Source organism: Sebastes fasciatus, chromosome 11, assembly GCF_043250625.1.
Source record: "Sebastes fasciatus isolate fSebFas1 chromosome 11, fSebFas1.pri, whole genome shotgun sequence".
Classification (NCBI taxonomy): domain Eukaryota; kingdom Metazoa; phylum Chordata; class Actinopteri; order Perciformes; family Sebastidae; genus Sebastes; species Sebastes fasciatus.
The window spans coordinates 26,631,614-26,655,283 of NC_133805.1; the positions used below are offsets into that span (position 1 = coordinate 26,631,614).

General features: G+C 41.9%; 1 protein-coding gene across 10 annotated transcripts in view; it reads left to right on the forward strand.

The window, feature by feature from the left end:
* Positions 1-23,670, forward strand: part of LOC141777553 (receptor-type tyrosine-protein phosphatase mu) — a 192,157-nt gene that overhangs the window by 62,106 nt on the left and 106,381 nt on the right. For all 10 annotated transcript variants that reach the window (XR_012595919.1, XM_074651914.1, XM_074651917.1 and 7 more), the window contains exons 3-7: positions 1,487-1,761; positions 6,027-6,105; positions 7,935-8,050; positions 10,634-10,808; positions 18,326-18,619. Coding sequence is in view for 9 of the 10 variants with exons in the window: in XM_074651914.1 (XP_074508015.1) it covers positions 1,487-1,761; positions 6,027-6,105; positions 7,935-8,050; positions 10,634-10,808; positions 18,326-18,619 (939 nt within the window). In the remaining variant the exon portion in view is untranslated. The remainder of the gene's footprint in view (positions 1-1,486; positions 1,762-6,026; positions 6,106-7,934; positions 8,051-10,633; positions 10,809-18,325; positions 18,620-23,670) is intronic.

The window sequence follows — 23,670 nt, forward strand, 5'->3', positions numbered from 1 at the left end:
GCACAGCGCTCAGTGGCAACTTTGAGCAGTGCACCACGCCGAGAGTAGCGCTTCCATCTAGTTGTGCGGCATTGCTCTTTCTATAGGAAAACAATGGCACAGCCAGCGCAGAGCGATTTTACTGCTGAAAATGTGTGGGCGGCTTCAGAGTCTACAATAATGCCTCTTTGCAGCACAGCAGAACTTTTAGTTAAATACTAACATCTGCATACTAACATGCTGATTTCTGCAGGTAAATATTTATATTGTTCACCATTTTAGTTTGGTGTGTTAGCATGCTAACATTTGCTAATTAACACTAAACACAAAGTGCGGCTGAGCTTGGTGGGAATGCCATTCGTTATTCAGGTATTTGGTCATTAACCAAAGTATTGGACAAATAAGAACTTGACCTGGTGATAGACCTAGTTGAAAAGTTAATGACGCGTTAACGCAAAGTCCTTTTGACGCCACTAATTTCACCTTAACGCTTAACACCTTAATGCAATCGATCTTTTAGAGGCTCAGTTTTAAAGCTAAAATGAAGATACTGGTATCATATGAAACTAGAAAAACTTAAGAGATCCATTGGTACCAACCATGTCACACTAGCTTGTTGCTAAGGAGGTTAAATAACACTCAGAATTTACGCTAAATTTTGCAGAAGAAAAACATGACATGGCTGTTTTCAAAGGGGTCCCTTGACCTCTGACCTCTAGATATGTGAATGAAAATGGGTTCTATGGGTACCCACGAGTCTCCCCTTTACAGACATGCCCACTTTATGATAATGTAGGTTTGGGCAAGTTATAGTCAAGTCAGCAGACTGTCACACTGACATCTGTTGTTGCCTGTTGGTCTTGAGGTTGCCTTGTTATGATTTGAGCATATTTTTTTATGCTAAACGTAGTACCTGTGAAGGTTTCTGGACAATAACTGTCATTGTTTTGTGTTGTTAATTGATTTCCAATAATAAATATATTCATACATTTTGCATGAAGCAAGCATATTTGCCCACTCCCATGTTGATGAGAGTATTAAATACTTGACAAATCTCCCTTCAAGATATATTTTGAACAGACAAAAAATGTGTGATTAATTTGCGATTAATCACGATTAACTATGGACAATCATGCGATTAATCGTGATTAAATATTTTAATCCATTGACAGCCCTAATTATGATACATCACGAGAACACATGGGAACCATGAATGTCAGTACAAAACTTCATGGCAATCCATCCAGTAGTAAAGTGGTGGACTGGAAAATATTAAGTCTTTCATAGAGCAAGTGTGGCTAAAAAACACCTTCCTTTATGATATTTCAAAGTATTTTTTTGTAGTTTATTCATGCCAGGTGGATGAGTTTGCAGTTGTTTATATGATAATGTATGATTATGGCTATTACAGGACTTTTTACTACGAATATCAGTTTAGCTGACACTGTCTGAACTGCTGATTGAATAAAACCTGCTCAACTCGTGAATCCTCTTGTCCATGTTGCAGGTTCAGCCTTCATGATGATGAACACGTCAGGACGCTTTGCAGGGCAGAAGGCCTTACTGCTGACGCCGCAGCTGAGGGAGAATGACACCCACTGCGTTACTTTCCACTACTACATAGGAGGCAGAGACAACAGCCACCCAGGTCACCTGAACGTCTATATCAAAGAGAACAACAGTCCCATGGGAATGCCTGTTTGGAACGTATCTGGTCCAGCCACTCGCTCCTGGGGACAGGTAGAACTGGCCATCAGCACCTACTGGCCCAACTTCTACCAGGTGAGGATGTGCAGTCTGAATCCATCTCTCTTTTGTATAATGTCTCATCACAAAACTAGGCTGCTCATTGAAAGCAGCCTTTGTGGTCCAGCCAAAGCCATTAAAAGCCGGCTCGCTGGGTGGAGCAAGACAAATTTATAATTTGAGAAGGTCCAAACAATCGCACAATAGCCCATTCAAAACACCTAAGATTATTGATTTCTGGGGCTACCTCGGTATCCATGGTAATCTGTTCTCCCTCCCTTCCATCTGAGCCAGTTCTCTTTTTCCAATTCTGAAAACTCATTTTCACTTACCAATGCACATGACTGCTGGCTGGGGCAAGGTGATTTCACACTTGCCTGGCTATTAGTCTTCGCCGGGCTTGTTCCACGAGTCCACCAAATGTTAATTGATGCAGAGAGACCCCTTAACCTCCCAATGGGAGACATCCCCTTGGTGAATTATTTCATTATGGCCTGGCAGAGCCGGTCCACGCAGCGGGGCTGAGGGGAGTCCTCCTGCTTGCTCATCATAGCCACCCTGATAACTTAGTTAACAAGGGACACCGGCTGAGCTCCTCACTGCTGAATGCAAGATAGGAGCCTTAATGAGAGGCACATGGACAAAAGAAAGAGAGAAGAGGGGGGAGGAAACAGGATGGTGACCCTTGTGTGACATAATGATGCAAAGCCAGTCTGGTCTAATGTTTTTAAAGATTGAAGGAGTCTATTCTTTAGTAGAGGCGCAGCTTGTTGTGTTCGGATTCATCCCTCGTGCAGACATTACTGGCTGAAAGAAAATGCAGACCACGAGTCAAAGCCCTAACCATTATTGATCGTATTTTGAAATTAAGAAATAAAATGTTTTGCTCACCTTTTATTTGTGAAGTGTAGACACTTTACTTTTAGACACGTTTAGACTTCAACAAAACCAATCTCCACCTTTTAAACATAAATAGTGTGTTGCTTTTGGAAGTGAAGTTCAGTGACACTTTGACACATTTTGACATACTGTTCGTGGTGCGTTTAAGCAGATCTCTGCACGTGGCGAGAGCATTTAGCCCCAAAATGACGTGTTGTGCTTTCCAGTGTGTTCGGGGAAACTCCCAGCATCTGTTGCCTTTCAAACCCCAGCGGAAGGTCTCTGTTTGTAATTGTTCCAGACCCAAACTGACAACACGGGCAAATGCGAGGATGCTAATAATCTTAGCGCTGCTCTCAGTCAAGAAAAGAGAGACCAAATGCTTGAAATTGTCACTAATTAACAACACGGCACTAATTATAGGTATCTTTAATTGCATAGTAACCTACGCAATCGTCAAAGGGAAGCCACCTGATACTTGGAAATTATTTTTTAATTACCAGTAAGGCTTTTAGTCATCATGAGCCTTTCAGCCTTTGATAATTACTCTTCTGTCAGGTCATCCCTAAAAGTTTTAATAGAGATTGTCATGCATTTCCAAAACTGCAGAACACTGTGCAAGAGCTATAATTTTCAATAAACGTAATGTGTTCTGCACATCAAAATATGTACTTTGTGCAAAAGATGAACACCCATTATTTATCCTGATGTGCAGCAATGAGAGAGAAAAACCCAAATGTCCTCATCTATCTTGATTTCAATACAGTAGAGCCTATGACAGAGCTAATCAATCCTACTGTAATGTACTACTTAGCCAAGTCCCTCAGGGATAGCCAGTGCGGTGATGTAGACATTGAATGTTGGGTTCACTGTGCGCGTGTCTCCGACAAATGAGAATGGTGAACTTTCCCGTGACATCAACAGCTTTCGTCCCATGTGAATATTTTCAGTCTGTGGGTCAGGCCCAATTATGCACTGCACTATCATTGATGTTGGAATCAATTATATCACAGCTATTAGGCAGGCTGACTGATGTCTGTTGCACAAACAAAGGATTTCAATTAGAGAGTGGGGGCTAGTTCATTTGTCTGGTGGCGATATATGGAGTGGTTGGCCTTTTAATTTCCTTTAAATTAGCCTGTAATGAGGCCATAATTGGCACCCAGGACGTTCACTTTCATATTTCATGAGACAAAAAAAGAAATTTATAATTAGACAGCCTTATCTGAAGGCATCCTGCCTCCCAGATGACAATGGTAACTATCTCCGCCTCCACATTCCCAGGCTACAAAAGGAATCTCAGAGATGTATGTGTGTGCAGCCTGGCTACGGCTAGCAGAACATAAGTTTCTGTGTGAGACCTTATACGGAACATATCCATTAATATATAGCATTCGCTGGAAGATATAGGCTTATATTTAGGGAATGATGGAATGCTAAACATGAGTAGTCTGAGTGTGTGTGTGGTGTAATGGGTCTCTGTACCACACCCTGGGTTTGGGAAGGGACTGGCATTCTGTTTCCCTTTTTATCACAGTGCAGACCAGCGAGTACATAACTCTGACATTCTGCTGGGACACGCCCTCTGTCAGGGCTTAGGACCATTTGTTTTGCAGGAGAACTCGGCTCTTAAAATAGGGTCATGTTAGTGTTACACAGCACAGTTGGACATGATTTCAGTTATTTTTGTTGTCAGAGTTGGCAACAAACATGTCAGACAAGTAACACTAGACATACAGCAACTGTTAAAGGCAACATAGCCTATATATCACATATGTTCACACTTGCCTCTAGTGGCGTCTATCCATGTTGATAGTTTTGGTTTCATTTTTCAGGTTTTGAGGTATTCGCCTCTGAGATTTCCACCCCAATCAAACGTTTTTATAGAGCTTTTTTCTTTAGTAGACAGTAGTGCCAATAATACTATCAACAATGAAAATAGTTGACAGTAAGGTCTGTGGATTATCCAAAGTAACCAGGAGACATTTGCACCAGCTGTTCATAAATTTAAACTTTGCCTTATATAAGTGAAGATTCACTTATCACAAAATAAAACAGGTTGCACCACACAAACTCATTCTTACTTAAAGATTACAGTCGTTGTTAATAGATATTTACATCCAGTTACTGCCAGGTAAAACAGTTTCATTGCTAAGTGAACCAACTGACCAAGCTAACGTTGGCTTGCTAACATATAACTGACCCGACACTTGATCAAAATGCTGTTTAATAATGATGTAAATGTGAAAGATTTAAATTACATTTCACAAAAAAATATACCATATACCTCAAATTACAAAACGTTATGTCAAAAACTGTAGATTAAATGTCCAAATAATTCTGTATAGGTGTTATTTCACCCTCATTCTACATAAATATTGCTAACTCTGTAACGCTCCAATGTTTGCATGTGTAAATATAACAAAGTCACACTTAAATTTATAAAAGATTTGTTGTTTAAATTACGCATTTGGCCTCCTAAAACTATTACATTTGGAAGTTAAGGTCTTTGCACACCAAGTCTGTAGTTTAGTAAGCGTTTTTTTTTATTCGTTTAGCTAGTCTAATCTTTCGTACATCCTTTGTGTGGAGACCATCCCTGATTCCAAGCTGTTCTGCAATCACCTGCCACGATCTATCTTTAAGTTCCTCATCTCTGTATTCTGTGTTTGTCGTAAAGCGCTTTGTGCTGGGAGACAAATGAATGAAGTGAATCAGCTTGTCAGATGCCATTTTGGATGATGATGTTTGCATTAAGGTGGCTCTGAGTAGTCAAACAACTCTGACAGATGCAAAAAAACGCAGAAAATCAAACCTGTTCCAAAAACTTTAATGACGGACAAAAGTTGAGGTTGTATTTATTTTTTAAACGTGCGACAATTTCGGACGAAAAATACGGACTTGCTGTTCATAGGTCTTTTTTTGATTGCTTTGGCACTGCAAATGTTTCCTAGCAACAGATTCTGTACCAGCTAAGACATTTCCTAAGTTTTAATAGTGCAATGTAACGCAATGCCAACTTAGAGATGGGTATACGAATGCCATTATTCAATGCACAAACAAAATCCAATTCATCTACATTGTTGTGCAGTGAGGACAATGGAATGATTAGACAGCAGTATGTCAGAGGTGTCTCACCTCCCGTACACTACAGTATGTGTTTGTCACAGACTGAGTGCTAATCGTCTCAAGGCTCAAACTTAATTTAACACTTGCATGTCATAACACCTATCAACTGTGACATATCGTGGAAATAATGTCAGTGGCCTGCAGCTGTGTGACCAGCTGCATCCCAGCTACGAGCAGATCGCATTAGCAGGAGCTGGACTTTCTCTGTGCACACGGGCAGCCTCACTCAAGTGCCATTTGAAGACATGTGGCCATTTATCATTGGTGTTATGAGTCTCCTCTCTCCTCCTCAGATTGTGTTTGAAGCCGTAACCTCAGGGCAGCGTGGCTTGCTGGCCATCAAAGACGTCGTGGTCCAGGGCCACCAGTGCAGTAAGTCCTTTTTCCCCTTCGCCATAAAAGAATATCATCAAACATTCATTGTCCTTTCCATGACACCCTCCCAAATACCTGTATCGTTGTTCTGTTCAAGGCCTCCCAGTCAAACAAAAGGCCTTCGAAGAGGATGCTACAGTCAATCCAAAGTGTAAACCTCCCTCCTCCTAGCTCCCTGAAGATTTATGAGCATACAGTTGACATGCTGAAGTGTGCTCAGGATATAATGTTGGAGTGGCTGTGTTAAATCTATCCTTTGAGAGATGGGAGAAAAAGCGCAAAAAATCCCGAAAAAAACAAATACCACCATACAGTTTGCTGCTGCTTGTGTTTGGATTCCACTATTTTTCTCCTCCCTCAAGGATATTCAGTAAAGCATCTCATCTCTCAGATGTTCAGAGTTCTGCTACCCTTACGGAATAAGAACACTTCAGAGTGCGCTGCGGAGCTAATGAACATGTAATCACTGGCATATTTAGATTTATTCTGCTTCAGCTTTTGGGATCGGCTGCTGCTGCCGTGGGAGAACAAGGATGAGAGCTCTTCAGGATTCGTCATGTCTATGCTTTTGAGTATTGAGAATTATGTTAGTCTATACGACACTCCTTAAGTTTATACAAAGAGGTTTTCACACTCTACGGTCTAAGTCCAAATCGATACAGCGCGGGTTTTCATCAATTGATTTATACTTTACCCCTCATAGCTGAAGTATCAAGCTCTGATTGTTAGGCGCTAATGACCTGGTAACCATTTGAAAGCAGCTGAATTCCTACAAATGTTATGTCAATAGGATGGATTTATATCGCGATACGTGTTGCATGTAAATGTATTGGAGCAAATCAATGAGGCCTTGCGACGTGATCAATGTTCAAATGCGCAAAAGCGTGAGCGGATCAATAACCCGCTCAGTGGCAATTGGGTTTCTTTTGAGTGATAAGCAAAGTGATCAGAGCGACTCCTCAGTGGAGCGCAGCCAATTCATTTTCTATTTATAAGACCATGTGAAATATCTAGCACAAAGGTGTGATTATGCCACTGGGTGGTCTGCCTCTCCTTGCATCATTAAAGAAGACATTAGCAATGAGAAAAATAGATTTGTCTTTTTTGGCGCTGGACGGATTGACAAAGTTATAAAGGAGGTGTAGTTCAAAGACGTCGAGGTTGTAAAATATTAAGTAGAAGTGAAAGTCTTGATGATGAAAGTGATAGAATTAGCTTTTTGCCAAGTCTTTAGAGATTTGGTTATGTTTCGAATCAAGGTCGCTCCACTGAATTGCCCTATTTTTCTATGCAGAATAGCGGTACTAATCAAAAATGTTCTATATAAGTTACTTTCTGTGGACTATCCCAGTCAGTGTGCACACTGATAATAAGCACATGGAGAAGAGAATAATGCTTTTGGAAAAATCCCCTCGATCAATGAAAGGATGGCATTAAGAGAAAGCAGAAACTGGGCTTTTGGTAGAGGTGTAAGATCGGCCTCTGGTGTCTCATCTCAAGGATTTAGGTGGAATGCTCCTCACAAAGCGATGCTGGCCTCCGGCACTGACGGGTATCAGAAAGAGCACTATCCATGCATGCCTACTTCTTTCAGTTCTGCATACAAATCTTTGCAAAAGAGTTACGAAGTGAGCAAATCTGTAGACATAGGAGCATAGATCTTGATGCACCCGTTGAGCCGCTTCTCTAGCGCCCAGCTCTAGTGATTAAGTCTCATTATCTCTCAAGTACAAACCCATTTTAGCGAACGCTGCATCTCAGCATGTGCTCTTATATAACTTTTCTGCAGCTGTCTGATAGATATTTTCATTTTTTTTCCCCCATAGTGAACACACCTCACTTCCTCACTATAAAGGGAGTGGAGGTCAACGCTGGACAGACCGCATCGTTTCACTGCACCGTCAATGGACGCAAAAGGGACAATTTCCGCCTCTGGCTTCAGGTGAGATCCATTTTTATCCTTTAACTTACACTCCAGATCAAAGACTAGATCAGAGGGTGGAATCAGTATTAGAAGTGGGCCCTCTGGAAATGAATGTGTCTTACTGAACAGACCCTACTGTCTGAATATGTAATCTTCTGATCAGCAGTGCTACTGTTGTCTAAGAAAGCCGCGGGCTTATGTCTTCTTTAAATGTGGAAATTAGAGATGTAGCATTAGGTTCTTCAGTAAGTCATGATGATAGATAAGATTAGCGTCTGGTTTAAAGGAACAGTGTGTAGCATTTAGGGGGATCTATTGGCAGAAATGGAATATAATAATAGTTTATAATCACCTGAAAATATGAATCGTTGTGTTTTCGTTACCTTAAGGCCCTGACACACCAAGCCGACGACCTGCTGTCAGACAGTTTGGGGCCGTCGGTTAGCGTCTGTTACCCTATTTTTTTCGGTGTGTCCCGCGCCGTCGGCTCTAGTCTGCCCTTGTTTGAGGCTTTTTGTCCGATTCAGCATGTTGAATCGGTGGCGAAGCCCGTCAGTGAGAGAAATCACTCTGATTGGCTGTTCAGCGTAAATTAATCAGTGCACGAGAAGAGAAGCAGACGTGAGGAAGCAAGTCAAGACGGCACATACAAGTCAAGAGGTCACATACAGAAGGCTCTTACTCATTTTCATTTTCATCTGATAATTCCAACAAACGGATGTTTTCACAACGACATGGGCATCTGGAATGCTAAGTGGTGAGTGAGAGTGGTGTGAAAATGGTCGGCAAGCGCCGCTTTGTTTCATGTACGTATCATAACAACGGCTTGTATATCTGCAGTCCTTGGTGTTTCAGTTTCCCTTTTTGAATGAAAAATACAGACTACCGCTGCCTGCTGGAGTAGAGAGTTATTTCCTCTCACGTAGGCGCAGAATGTACATGGTAGTTGGCTGTTGGCTGTAGTCTTTGCGGTGTGTTCGAGTGCAACTTTTTGGACGAGACACAGGCAACGCGAGGCAACGCAACAGTCGGTATTCATCGCCGCTATTTCTTTGATGTCGTTTTAGTGTGTCTGAGCCTTTTAAAATGAGCCGTTTGTATCTACAAGCACATTGTTGCTACGGTAGCCCAGAATGGACAAACCAAAACACTGGCTCTAGACAGGGGCATTCGCCTTTTCTTGTTGGCCACCGTAGTTCTCCTACACGCTTGGCACACGGGAGAAGTTGGTTGCAATCGCCAAATCCTACACACTGTACCTTTTAAGGTGTTTGTCATAACTGGATTGGTTACAAAATCAACATTTTATCCAAGTGAAATCAGGCCAGATGGTAACAGCTGTCAACCATTTTTTGCAACAAAAAAAAACTAAATTACACGGTAAACAAAATATAAATTGATAATCAATCAACATCACTGAACAACCCATAATACTACAGACACTGAGACATTGTGCATGTTCAATAACTCCAAAAATGGATCCAAAAATTGCACGGTATAAGGAGAGGGTAGCAAAAGAGAAGATGAGGCACTTGGTTATTTTAAACATGTTCAACCCTAATTACATAGGGCCAAATGTAAACGGTTCCACCACAGCCATTTTCCTGATTGGCTAGCAGATGTCCATTGAAATTGGCAGTTAACCTCAAAAACAGTTCTGGTTAGCAGTTTAAACACAGCTCTGAATTAGAAATTGATATGAGGAAACAACTTGGAAGAAGATGGAAGTGAAGAAGAGAGACCATGGGGGGGTTAAATCATATTAATATATATCATGGCACCTTGTCATTTACCATGCTTACACACAGTATGGAAACTTTTTTAAATTCGGAACAGCTTGTATTCACTTTTAAAAGTTGTTTTCTGGAAAATCATTTGACAAATTCCAGCTAAGACATTCACACATTGCTTTATTGTGCCCTTGTGTTTGAGATTTCACCTGCTCACCAGAGGCCTCTGTGTGTCAGGGAGGCAGGGGATTACAGTTGTTTCAGATCACCGCAGTATGGTCTTAACCTATATAGATGTTGGCTCTGTGGATACCGTGTACTATATCCGGCACAACTGAGCTGCACAGCAGTCTTGAATTGACCTTGTTCTGAGCAGCGAAGGTAGTGCATCTGGCAGACATAACCCCGCCGGCTCTGCTGCTAAGCACACTGTCACACATGTGATCAGTGGGAGCATGACGCTGGGTAAAGGTCCTCTGCCAGGTACTCCATCATTTTAACAAACACGTCCTCATTAGCACAGGAGCTGGAAAACAAACATTAAGCGAAGTCCCCCGATGACAGTAATGAAGAAATATTTCTAATGAACAAATGTCCCCCATCTGCCTGCTGTGAGGGGTGACAGCTGGGGAGAGCCCACTGCGTGTATGTACGTGTGCGTGAGTGTGTGTGTGCGTGCATTCCCGTGTGATAAATGTATTCCTACCATGAGCCACCGATGGGAGTGATAGGGCACAAAACAAACGCGCACGAGAACAGACAACAAGTACACTCAACCAGAGTTTGTGAAACACACAAGGTCAGGCCACTTTGCTTATTAAACCTTTCCATTTTGTAGGCTCACTTGTGTGTTTGTCTCGGTTCCAAACAGGGCATCGGTGGACGGGAGGCCCCGATGAAAGCCACTAAACCTTGGAACAACCGGCGCTTCATAGGCACTTTCGATGTGGAGAACACGACCAAGGGCGACTCGGGCCGCTACCGCTGCATCGTCCACTCAGACAAAGGGGTTGGAGTGTCCAATTATGGGGAACTAACCATAAAACGTGAGTATTGGTCCCAGAGCAACACAAAACGCCGCCAATCTGAACTAACACACACATGACCTCTATGCATACAGCAAAGTCAACAGGAGATAAACAGGAAATGCCGCATGTTCGTAGATGAAAATGTCCTCTAAGGCGATACTAAAAATACCAGCTTTTTATGTTGATTTGTTATTCAGAGGACTTTAATACTTCCCCCTGTATAGGCTGTCCTTGACTGAGCACAATTCCACCTAAAAGATCACAAAGGGTTTACAGTAACCTCACTGATATTTCACTCCTGCAGTCATTTGATATGAATTTATGGAGTCGTCTGAAACTAAATCCTGCAAGGCCTCACTTTCCTACAGCCCTATAGCCCGGTAATGGCCTCCTATATTTCTTCACCTCAATTTTCTCCCTGTGCTCTCAATTGAATTTACTGCCCCGATTTTTTTTTCTTTCTTTTTTTTTTTTTTTTGTCTCCAAGCTTTATGTGATTGATAGGTTTAATCCTGGCTGTCCAGATCGAGGTCTGTCAATCATGCGAGAATGGCCGGGCCCAGACACAGCAGAGTGAAGAGGGAGATAAAGTCTCTCTGCCCGAGTGTATCAGTGGGTTTCAGTGGTGTACTCAGAGAAAATTTACTGACACACTGAAGGCACTCAAAACCACACTCGTGCATAAATTCAACGACACAATCACTCGCACATCCTCGCACTTACACGTACTCGCTAGATGGCAATATTTCTGCTGATCACTGCTTTCAATGTGTTACTAGATTTTACACAAGACAAACTGTCTTAAAGTGTAAAGTGCTTTTCTCATAAATATTTAAAATAATTTTCTAGATTTAAGCATTTATCGAATCTTTTAATGCGTCCCCGCTTTAAATTCTGCAGAGAGTTCACACCTCGATGACTTTGACATAAGCCAACTCGTCGCGGGGAGAAAAGAGGCGTTTTCACGGTTATAAGTGTCACACATAAAAAAAGGCTGATATCTCCTCTTATCGTACCAGTCATAAAACAAGTGCTTAACCCTCCTAGCAATGTGTCTGAGTCGTAAATCCTCCTTAAATGTGTATTCACCGCTTCCGTGACTCGTTTTTGGAGGAGTGACCACGGAGCGATTCTGTGGATTATGAGCCTGCTACAGTCACACAGTGCCCCCCCCCCCCTCATTACCATACACTGCCTTTTTCTTCAACATGAGGAGAGTGAATGCTTGATTATCCCAGATAATCACTTCTGCCTTGCATGCCAGTATTCAGTCAGATTTATGCGCCTATGTGGAAGCGCACTGCATGTATTTCCAGAGCGCCATACGGATTGGGCCAGCGCGGCCCATTCCCCGTGCCCCCCTCATGATGGGCTCTCCTGTAGTGCAGCCAGTGGTTCTGAAAGGGGGATAATTACTCCCCGTCCAAGTGCTGGCTCCTTTCTTGGCCTGGTTAGAATCACCTGGAGCCCACAAAGCGCTCGCTGAGCTCCAACACAGTATTCTGGGCCACGCTACCAACTCAAGGCTGCCGAGGCGCGGCCGTGTCAGCACTAATGAGAATAGCCACCAAAAATCGAAGGCCGACCAGTCGAGCTCGTCATTTTCTCATGGCCACCTCTTCTCTTATCAGGAGCAGATCAATTCTTGACTCGCAGCAGCGCAATTAGGAGAGCGCACAACATAATGAGGACCTCTTGCATCTTAGCAAGAGGGGCTCAGTGGATGCAACGGGCAAATGAAAGAAGGATTTATAAAGAGTCAGGTCTAACTAATCTAGCAACAGAGCAGAGTGGCAGCTCTTATTATTGCTCTCTGTGTGGTGAATGGCAAATGGGTGGCAAGACGTGTGCGAGTGTGTGTGTGTGTGTGTGTGTCTGCAATTGTATAAGTACTGTATGTGCCATTTATGAATGTCTTGTAATGCTGAAACGATTAGCTGATTAATTAGTCAATGGAAAGAAAATGAAATGACAATTTTGAGAACCAATTAATCATTTAAGTCATTTATTAAAGGGGAACTACGCCATATTTTTCAAAATTCATACATTACACCATATTTCTATGTCCTAAGACAGTCCAAAAATGTTAGTAAACATAGGTACAGGGCTGTAGTCCAGCTTAATGAAGTCCAAGTCAATTCCACGACCAGGTCCAGTCAAGTCCGAGTCAAGCCCATGTCCAAAGGCAGTAAAGACCAAGTCAAGACCGAGTCCATAGCAAATCCAGTCCTGTTCAGGACCATAAATAAGGGATAATGTACAGCGTTATGGTCATTGTTGTGAAATAAACCCCGACAGGGCGAAGCGGAGGGGTCTTGCATCGCCCGGAAGGAGTTTATTTCACAACAATGACCATAACGCTGTACATTGTCCCGCTTATTACACGGCTACTTACTTAAGAAATCAATAATTTGACACATAAATGGTCCGTGAAAATCCGAGATCAGAACTGCGCCCACAGCAACGGTCTGTGTCTTTCAAATTGCTGATATAGTGATTAGGAAGTTAGGATGGACAGAAATAATCTATAAACAATATTGATCCATCTTCTACCATTTATTATTACAGAGTGTTTTTCACTCATCATATTGGTAGACAGGCAACGTTCTGTACAACTGATCCCGAATCAGCAGCCAGGAACAACTTGACCAGTTCTCAACGGCAGAGTCCGAGACCATAAACTAGATCCAAAAACTAGAGTGCTTAAACTCATATTTGTCATCAAGTCTAAAGTCTAGAGCTGCTCCATAGACAATGATTTGGCAAAGATGTTCTAGATGACGCTGAGAGCCCCCAGAGGAATGTGATATATGGGAACATTTTCTGTTTCACAACTGAGAACACAAGTTTGAGACTTACTGCTCTGGTTTCTGGGAGAGAGTAGCTCATTGTCACAAATATTGCTTGAACGTTCCCAGAAAGAAATAACATATTGGAATTTAATTTAGGTGGTGTTCCCCTTTAAGCAAAAAGGACAATGATTCACTGGTTCTCAAAATGTCAGATGTGATGATTAGCTGTTTGTCATATTATTGTAAATTGAATATATTTGGGTTTTAGACTGGTTTGTTTGGTTTAACACAGGGGTCTCCAAGCTTTTTTCCTCTGAGAGCTAATTTGACAAAATGAAAGTGGCCGAGAGCTTCTCATAGCACCAAGGTGTACATCACCAATAGCAGACATAAGATCTGTGTAACTTTTACGGTCCTTTAATAACGTTTCATCCACCGCAGTCATCGCTTCTATTATGGTCTTTTTGTGTTTCGTTAGGATGGACGCCACTAAATTAAGCCTCTGTTGCTGCGTTGGCCTTCTTTGTCAGTTTGGTAAACAGAGACTGTTGTCTTTTAAGCTTTGTTTTCAGCTCTTTTACCTTCTCTGCTTGTAGACTGCTACCAGCCGGAAAGATTAGAAACATGTTTACAAAGTAAATTTGTGTTATCAAATTTATGTACATATTATTTGAACCTTTAGCGAGCCACTCAGAAACAGGTGGTGAGCTGCTGGTGGCTTGCGAGCTACTTGTTGGAGACCCCTGGTTTAACAAAACAAGCAAAGTCAAGTCACCACCTTTGCTTCTGGGAAATTTCGATGAGAATTTTCCACAATTTTCTCACATTATAAAGACTAAAAAATGAATGAATTCATTTGAAGAAATAGACAGTTGTAGCCCTAGTATGATGGCTCTCAGTGTGTCTTTGGCATTCAGCATTGGGTCCACGTTCATTGCCAGTGCGGCAGTTTTTCGTTGCATGCGCATGAGTGTGCATTTATGTGACTGCGTTCTGGCAGGCAGGTGCTGCGGTAGAGGAGGACGCAGCTGTCGCCAGGCCGTTTGCCTGTCTGGTCAACATCATGACAACAGCTGCTCGCTGACCCTCGCGTATGGCCGCCACTGTCATCTGCGCGCTGTCACCCATCTCCAGCCAGCACGGGGGCTCAGTTCGAAGCCCTTTCCAGGGCCCCACTGCTGCGAAGCTGCCTCGTGAGGCTTAAACAGTGGGAATTGAGTTGTTAATATCCTAAAGTGTTCCAACACTTGAGTGTATTTCACACCGGTAATCCGTTATTTTCAGTGCGTCTGCAATGGCTGTTGAACAGAGGATTACTGCACCTACAGGAATTATTTCATCACCGTAAACTGCTGTTGCTTTTGTGAAGCAGCAACTTTCCAAAGTTAAATGAAATGCTTATTGCTATAATACATCATGCTGCTTAGGCGTATTGTTACGTAAATGGTCTCAAGTGAAGCAAAAATAATGGCAGCAGTGGCATCTCTGCATCACAGTGCATAAAAAGCCTTTTCTCTGTGGAAAAGGAAGATTGATAAGATGATTGAAGGACTCGTGCTCGATACCTCGGACATTTGTATCCCACAGACACAGTTAATCCTATAAGATAATACCAGATAAAATCAGATAATCTTAAAATGCAGTATCATAACTTCAGTGGATATCAGTTGGTTGTATTTCGTGATAAGTTGCTGAGTTTCTCACCCTGTGAATCAGTCATGTCTGAGTCAGCAGCTAGCTACTTTGTCATGTTGTATCACAATCTGGCAACGTGACACTCGCCTCCTTTGAGGAGGACTCTGTTTTTTATTTGTAAGTTGTTTTTACAAAGTCCTTACTTTTAATTTGGTTCTGTAATGAAAAAAGATACTTATTATGCAATAAAACAAATTACATCCGGACTTTTAATCGTATATGCCATCTGCTTTTCTCTAGAAAAAATAAAAGCTAAACAGCTACAAGAAAGAGATCTCTGTTCTCTGAAACCAACATTGGAAAAACAATTGTAAACATTTTAGTCTCATTTGATGTTTGAAATATGCCGAACACCATTACAACACCAGTATTGTACAATAACCATTGTACTTTGAGGGATGGCATTACACAGTGAGCCTGTGCTGCTTTTTGTTGTTTAAATTAATCCAAACATATTGGCTCTTAACTCGGTTAAACCTCTTTTAAGACACAACAGGCGATAAAAGACCATCAAAAACAAGTCCAGATTTTGGATCACCTCATTGTTTTTGTCTGGCTCCCAACACCCAGACCGGTGCACTGCGTGCAAGTCCAGGAGAAGACCTTCTGGATTAGCTGGTTCGCTTTAGGTGATGTTTGACAGCAACACTGCTCGGAGCTTGGATTAGTGGGAGTTTAGGGACCTGCGACTGAGGTCACCGTAGGGTAACCATCTGCTGAGGGAGAGCCACCAATTCTCTGTAGGACACCTCAGCCCTAATGTGCCTGGAGACTTCTCCCTCTCCATGACAACCCCATGAGAAGCAGCCAGAAAACTAATGGCATTATTCTGTTACATGTGTGTGCTCATTAGAGCAACTCACCGTGGCCTCTAACTATTGTAGTACGTGACAAGGGTAGATTCCTAAGCAATGCCTTGGCTGTGGGTCATAGCTCTTTGTTGACAATGGCTGGCTTTTGGTTGCACTAGGAGACATGAAAGAGATGGTGTTATGTAGGTGTGCCTATTTTTAGATAATAACTGGAACAAGCATTTTTATCAAATGTGACTTTAAAAGGTGAAGACAAAAGTGTATAACTTCTGGATGTTAGACATTTCTAATAACACCTCCCCTCAAATGTTACTGCATTGTCCCCTTACCTGGTTACATAATAATGCAATCCTGCAAATATCCCAGTTGAAATAACTTGTCTGACATTTCGAGAAACCTCATTAAACCAGAAATGGCACAAGGTTTAAGCAAGATTAGACAAATATTGGTGACATAAAAGAGAAAGGTCATCTTCAAGGTTCCCATTGAGCACCACCACATTTGTTTGAATGGAATAAACTTGTGTTGAAGAACTTTAAATTACATTTCTTACACACTGAGTTCAAAGGGCCCAGAAATGTGTCCAATTTTATTTTGGTGAAAAACGTCCTTACCTTAATGAAATATTTATTTGTACAATAGATTAAAGGGATGTAAGATATTCCTTGATTAGTGCCGCAGCGGGGAAATTTGCAGTCACGGGAACCGATACTTCGTTACCAAGTCGATGCCATATTCTGAAAATGTGACGGTACTGTTTTTTCTACGGTACCACAGGTATCGTTGGTACCGGGGAGGGAACTTGAGAGTCTAAAATCCGAAAGGATGCAGTAAACTCACTATCGACGCACCCTAGTTTTTCCCTGATAACGCTACATTATGAACAACAAATCCATTTGGAAATCGGTAGGACAACAGCTCGTTAATGTTAGCTGTTAGCAGCTGGTGGGCAGCACAGCACTTGTGAACTGTTTTTGCAGAGAAACTTGAATAAATCCAGTTGTTTAAAGGAGATGTTTTCACAGCAATATAAAATAGATATTAGCAAGGGATTTATGACCTCTTTAACTTTCTAACACTAGCTCAAAGTGCTTATTGTTTTTTACCATGGTATCGAATTGGGTATTGAGGATCGTGGAATTTCACTGTTATTGGTCTCAACTACTAAGTTTCGGCTATCATGACAACCCTAATAGAGTCTGTGGAGATGTTTCTCTTATATATTGACCAAAGACTGCAGTTTGCTATTATTTAAAAATAACATGATTTGTTGTAATTGTGTACTTTTAATCATTTTGTGAATATCTCTTAGTTTGAAAGACCTGGACTTTTGTACAGTGAGTCTGGTTGACACAAAAGCTGCAACACGGATGACAAAACACTCTGACACTGTTAAAAATAAATTGCAATAATTTGTCTGTCTGGGACACAGTGTTTAAAGGTGCTAAATTTGGAATTCAGATGATTAATATAGCAGCAAACAACTATTTGCAAATTGCAAGGTAAAGATATAGAGGAGTAATGTCTACCTGAGTAGAGAATGAAGTCACTCTCCCTCTGTGTGTGTTGTAATCAGAGCTTCTCTGTGCTTTCTTTACATGGCCGGGCCGGCTGCACATGCCTTTTAGTGCATGACAACTAAAGTCATTTGTAGACTGATTTGTGTAACGTAAGTCAACATAGTTAACGCGCTGTAGAGTTGTGTTATAGGCTTTCCCATCAATTATTTTTAGCCTTTTATAGAATTAGTTGAGTTGAGGGATCAAACGTCTTCTGAATCAGACAAGAGAGATGACAACTTCAGTAGTTGTCAATTAACAGAGGCTTTTCCATAGAACTCCTCTGATTGAAATCAATACGTTGTTAAATGGAAGCAGCATTTGCGAAGGTTTTGGTGACTTTAGTCAGTGTAATACTGATTATGAGATTCCCCACCAAGCTGGAACTATTGATTGTTACGTGGCTCCTCTTGAATACCTTGATTATTGGGAAACTTGGAAGAAGTTCTTCATGTGCTTCACAAGGATTTTGATGTGGTTGATTGTTTGAAAGAAGAAATTGATTTTGAGTATCTTGTTTGCTAGGTAAAAGCATTTCTCCACAGTTTTTTTGTGTGAATGTCGGTGCTTTTTTACACAAATTAAAAACACATAATTGTTTTCTTTATAGTCAAGACTTTCCATCATTTCACTGTTATGTTTTTCTAACATCAATCAAAAACTTTTTGTTTCCATAGAGCCCCCAGTGCCAATCGCACCGCCCCAGCTGACGGCTGTTGGTGCCACTTACCTGTGGATCCAGCTGAACGCCAACTCCATCAATGGGGACGGCCCGATCATTGACAGGGAGGTGGAATACCGCACTGTGTCCGGCACCATGTACGACCTGCAGCCCGTAGACAAGACCACACACAAGATCGGCCACCTGGATCCCGACACAGAGTACGAGATCAGTGTTCTGCTGACCAGACCCCTGGAGGGAGGCACCGGAGCCCCCGGACCCCCTCTGAGGGCCAGGACCAGATGTGCTGGTGAGGCCAAACATTCCATTACTTACAGAGCACTACTGGGATTTTAGGGAAATGATACATTATGTTGTTTCACAGTGTCACATGAACAGGCTTAAAAACAATTCATACATCATGTTGTAGATGCGTAACATAAATATAACACAGTATCCAAACCATCTAAAGAATCACACATACAGATTTTCCTCAAGCTTTGAAAGTGAACTAGATGGAAACCTTCATGTCTTTCATCCATTTATTTTCAAATGAGTAACGTGCTGCAGGGCTAATTGTGTCTTTTTAAGTTGAACGCACACTTCTTGAAATATTGAAAGCTAAGTTATCAGTTCTAAGGTTTATTCTGGCTCTTTTTAACAGAGGTACATGTCAGGATTGTAGAGGAAGTTTTTATTAGATACAAATTAAATCAAGGACACCTACACAATTCAAACGATTTCAAGGCATACCATATCCAAGGTAACAATGACTACGTTTACATGCACAGAATATTCTGCCTTTTGTCCTTATTTTGAAAAAGACAGTATTCCTACTAAGCTGTTGGAATGAGCTAATGGAAATTAATATTCCACTAATATTCCCATTTACATGCAGCCGTACATACTCCGATTAACATAAAAACACCCCCATGAGCAAAAACCTGTTGATATCCAAGTCTTTCATGATGTTTAAAAGTAGGTGTGTTTCTCCTTCCGACCAGAATGTGGGCTACCACTACCCAAGGCTTGCAAACTGCTGGCTAGTTGGTTTGTGTGCAACGCACAGAGCTGGCCGTAAACGGGCAAGAGGCAGTGTGTCGCAAACTACAGTTAAAAGCCCAATTGAGAAGCATATTCCGAAGGCGCTGTATACATGTCCAAAGAATGCTCCTAAAACCTGAACAATATTGGCATATCCCACATGTCTTAATCGGAAAATGCTCCATTCAGAATAAGGCTTAATGTACTGATAACACGGCGCTGATTCACAAAAATGAATTAAATTGTTTTTATTTCTATAAAAAAGCAAAAGGACGGTGGGGGCGGTGGTCAAGTAATGTAATCGTTGTATGCCCGAACACCGTGTAACACCGGTAACACTGACTACCGCAGCAAGCCTAATCACTGCCAATCCACTATTGATTTGGAGAATCTGTCTCTAATAACCAAATTAGCAGCTGGTTTTGTATTCTTGGATGAAATGGGCAGGTCTTTATGAATCAAATTTTTTTCTTTCTCATTTGGAATAGGTTTCTCTGAAGTTTTATTCTAGACAATCCAGTCAGATTTGTAGTGGAAATGTTCATATCTACAGTAGAAACTGTGAGGCCGCTGACAAACAAGCCGATAGAGTTAACCGTGTGCGTGTACAAACCTCCCGACCCCATCCAACCAACCAACCTCATCCCCACCCCTGTAACAGACCTTGCAACACAACACGGAGGTTGGCAAGAAGTAGCCTTCTCTCAACTCCAGCTTGATAATTAATGAGCTGTCAATTTCGCATCAAACATGACGCCTGGGGAAGAGCAGTATTTGGAGCTTTTGATATATGTTACAAAATGAGTTGCAATTGTGAAACTGAAAAAAAAAACAAGGTTCACTTTCACTGTGAGCTCTTTGCAGAGCCCCAACACAATGACTCTCTGATACAACAGAAAACAAAAGTGAACAGAAAAGAGAGAGATACTGGAAAAAGAGTGGTCAAAGCAGTTCATTCATTCAGCAGTTTTTTATTATCATTATTTTTTGTATTATTGCCTTAGGCTTGTTGTATTTTAGGTCGCACCATCCCTAATTTACTTTTACAAACAAAACATTTCAGAAAGGTTCCTATTTTTACAAATCACCGCTGCATACAATAAATGGCCATCAGGGCTCCATTGTTGGTAAAGCTCCATTGTGTTTCCTCATTGCGTTTTAAGCAAATAACTGCAGCTCACAATTGCCCAACATATATCATTGCCATTTTAGTTTGGTAATTATTTTTCCATGGTAGACAAAGCCCTCTGTGTTTTCATTGTTTCCACCTATAGATCTTCATTAAGGTTTTTGGCATATGGACATAAATTGTCTCTTTTCTAAGTAATGTATTCTACCTGAGCACCTGGAACAATTAGAGCTATACTTTTTAAGCGTTACATATAACAGAAAAAAAAACTGATAACGCCTGCGAAGCAGCGGAATAATAACAAGTTTGAGTAAACTCTTTTAACTTCCCTTGCTATTGGGAACAGCTGTGTGTCACAATAACGGATATGATTTATGGCTGGCTCCGGACAAAGAGCTGAAAACTGCCCCCGCCACATGGTTAACTTTATAACTACTTGTTAATTCAGCGTAATTCTCATTCCAAAGTCCCTCCACGCTTTTTAATTCATCAGCAACACAGATTGATATCATGTGTGAGGCAGAGTGGCACCTTAAATTTGGATCATTATATTGCTGCTATACTGTGGGCATTCAAACTCCAACATGTACATAAGCACTTTGAGAACGCCTCATGATATTGTACAAATTGCCCTTCTCACAACATTAACCAGCTAAATTCCCATGCTGCACTAGGATGCCAACTCGGGGAACAAAACAAACCTCGCCTCAGCATTTTCCCCGGGCTAATGCTGTTTGGTGTCCAGAGAAATGCTGATGAAAATGAGATTTTTCTCCCCTCCCTGCCCTGGGTGGAACCCCTTCTCCCCACTGTGAAGGTCATGAGCTTATTCATTTTTAGTCTGGCTGATAGGGATGAATGACCCTACCTGCGCAGCCTTCCGAGCCCAGGCCCAGCTTCAGCGGGGGTCCTGCCCCTTGGCCACCCTGCCGGTCACAGTCGGGGAGATTGATGGCACCGGCTCCCGAAGTGTGTTTGAGGAAGCAGCTCTTGATCTTGTCCGGCACTCCGCTGGTCTTTCCCACTGACAGGCCGGGCCTCAGCAGAGCTCCTAATTGAACGGTTAAGACTCACAGGGCTGTGTGATACATCACTGTTGATACAGGCAGGCCCAGAGACTTGCTCCCCTCTCCCTGCACTGCTGTCTGGAGGCGCTAATGAAAATCTGTGGCCACTTTAGAGCACGGCCTCTCGCATAATTATTCATAGCCATGCCTTGGTCACTTCGCAAACTGAGCAATGTTTCTGATGACAAAGGATGTTTTAATTCAATCTTCTGTAAAATAGGGAATGTATAATGCATGACGCCACCATTTCAATTCAGAAGCAGAAGGAAGAAAGAGGGCAGCTTTGAAAGGTTTTTCTTTCCAATGAAGCACTTCCATTACTTTCCTAGTGAACATCAAAAGCGTGTCCTATCCAAGGCTCTGTGATTGCTCAAGGGGGTTATTTGTGGATGCGCAGAATGATTCAAACAACATTTTGCTTTCACATATTCTTGTGTCTTTTTTTTCGTCTGTCGATGTTGAATTTCACAGCTTGTTAACATTCGTTATTTTCCCCCTTTCCTACCGGCCAAAATGACTCCACAAACATTTTTGAGCTAAAGGAGGAAAAGCATTTGGTAACTGCACTCCTCTTCCATGCGAAATGTGCGCCTGTGTGAAGTTGTTTACCACTTCAGAGTTCTCCACGCTTGGTAAGTGTTACTTGAAGGAAGACACTGTTTTATCAGGTGGTGCCCTAGGATCACAGCGGGGTGCCCTGCATTTCAGCAACGCTATTGAGAAACCATCTCACACTGAGAAACCATTTCCAGCCCACACTAGGAAGGCAGATAAGCGAGCCTTAAACAACTACTCCTCTGCAGTCTGAGTTGTACTTTAGATCTGTGTGGGAAAGGATCTTCACATCGTAATCTGCCTTGGGTTAAGACGGTCACAGACACTTTTGTGTATTCAACCCACATCTGCTGAAGACAGTTACTTTTGCGACTTTCAACAATCTCTAAATCAATCAACTCTCAATTATTTTGAAACTATTTAAAGTTGAGTCACATGCATCTTTCTAATGCAGCAGATATTATTTCATACTAGTTTCCATGGTAGACATGGTAGAACAGTCTGTCCTATGTGCCTCATCTCCACCCTGTGGCCTTTGCTGTCCCGCTGGCTCTCGGGCGCTTTAAAAATGGCAGTACATGATGTCCATGCTGGGTCCAAACACCTGCTCAGACTCCAGCCTCTGCCAAGTCCACATCTCCGTCTGTAAGTTCTCTCCATCTGCGCTCCGGTACCACGTGGGAGTAGTCTCATCTGTTTGTTTTCACTTTGCCATTCTGTTGCACCGAGTGCTATTAAACACAGGGGAATGAGCGTTAATCAGGGATCAGCTCTCGCTTAAACATTCGTTTAGAACAGTGGAGAGTAGGGAGGAGCTGCCCAATTATGTTCACCCACACCAAGGTTGGTTATTTGCATTTAGCCTCCTGGTTAATTTGCAAAAGACCAGGTCTTTTATTGATGCAAATTAGAATGGCGCTAGTGTCTAGCAACATGAAAATGGTAGTAGTGGTAAAATCACTTTATTTGCCAAGTACAATAATTTGTCTCAGCGTGACATTGGTGCCGGGACATAACAACTTGAAGGACAAGTGTGAATGTTGCCGTGGTGAATATTAAGCCGATTTTCCCAGCATGGCCCTTCCTATTCTAAAAAAAAATCCTGCAAACTTTTACATGTATTCAGAAAATCATGTTAATTTTCCCCTATTAATATCACATCTTAGACTGCACACTAAGTGTATTGAGGTCATCCGTGAGGACTTGTGTTTTAACAAACTTATGCTTGGCTTTACCAAGCAACGCATTTATTAAACTTCACGAAAGGTCAGTTTTAGTCAAGTATGTGTTTTTTTAATAAATCTGTGCATTTAGAAAGCTCTCATTTCATGTGCTATACAAGAGTTGGTGTGTCTGTGGAACCTATACACATTATAGCAGCCACGCTATAGACTGTCTATAAGAAGTGGACATAGTCACCGTGACGTCACCCATTGACTGCCGTTACGAAGCCTCGAGTTCGGCATTTTGGCGGTCGCCATCTTGGTTTTTGGCTGTCAGCATCTTGGTTTTGGGGCGTCGCCATCTTGTTTTTTTGCAACCAGAAGTGACGAGAAGGTGGAGCTA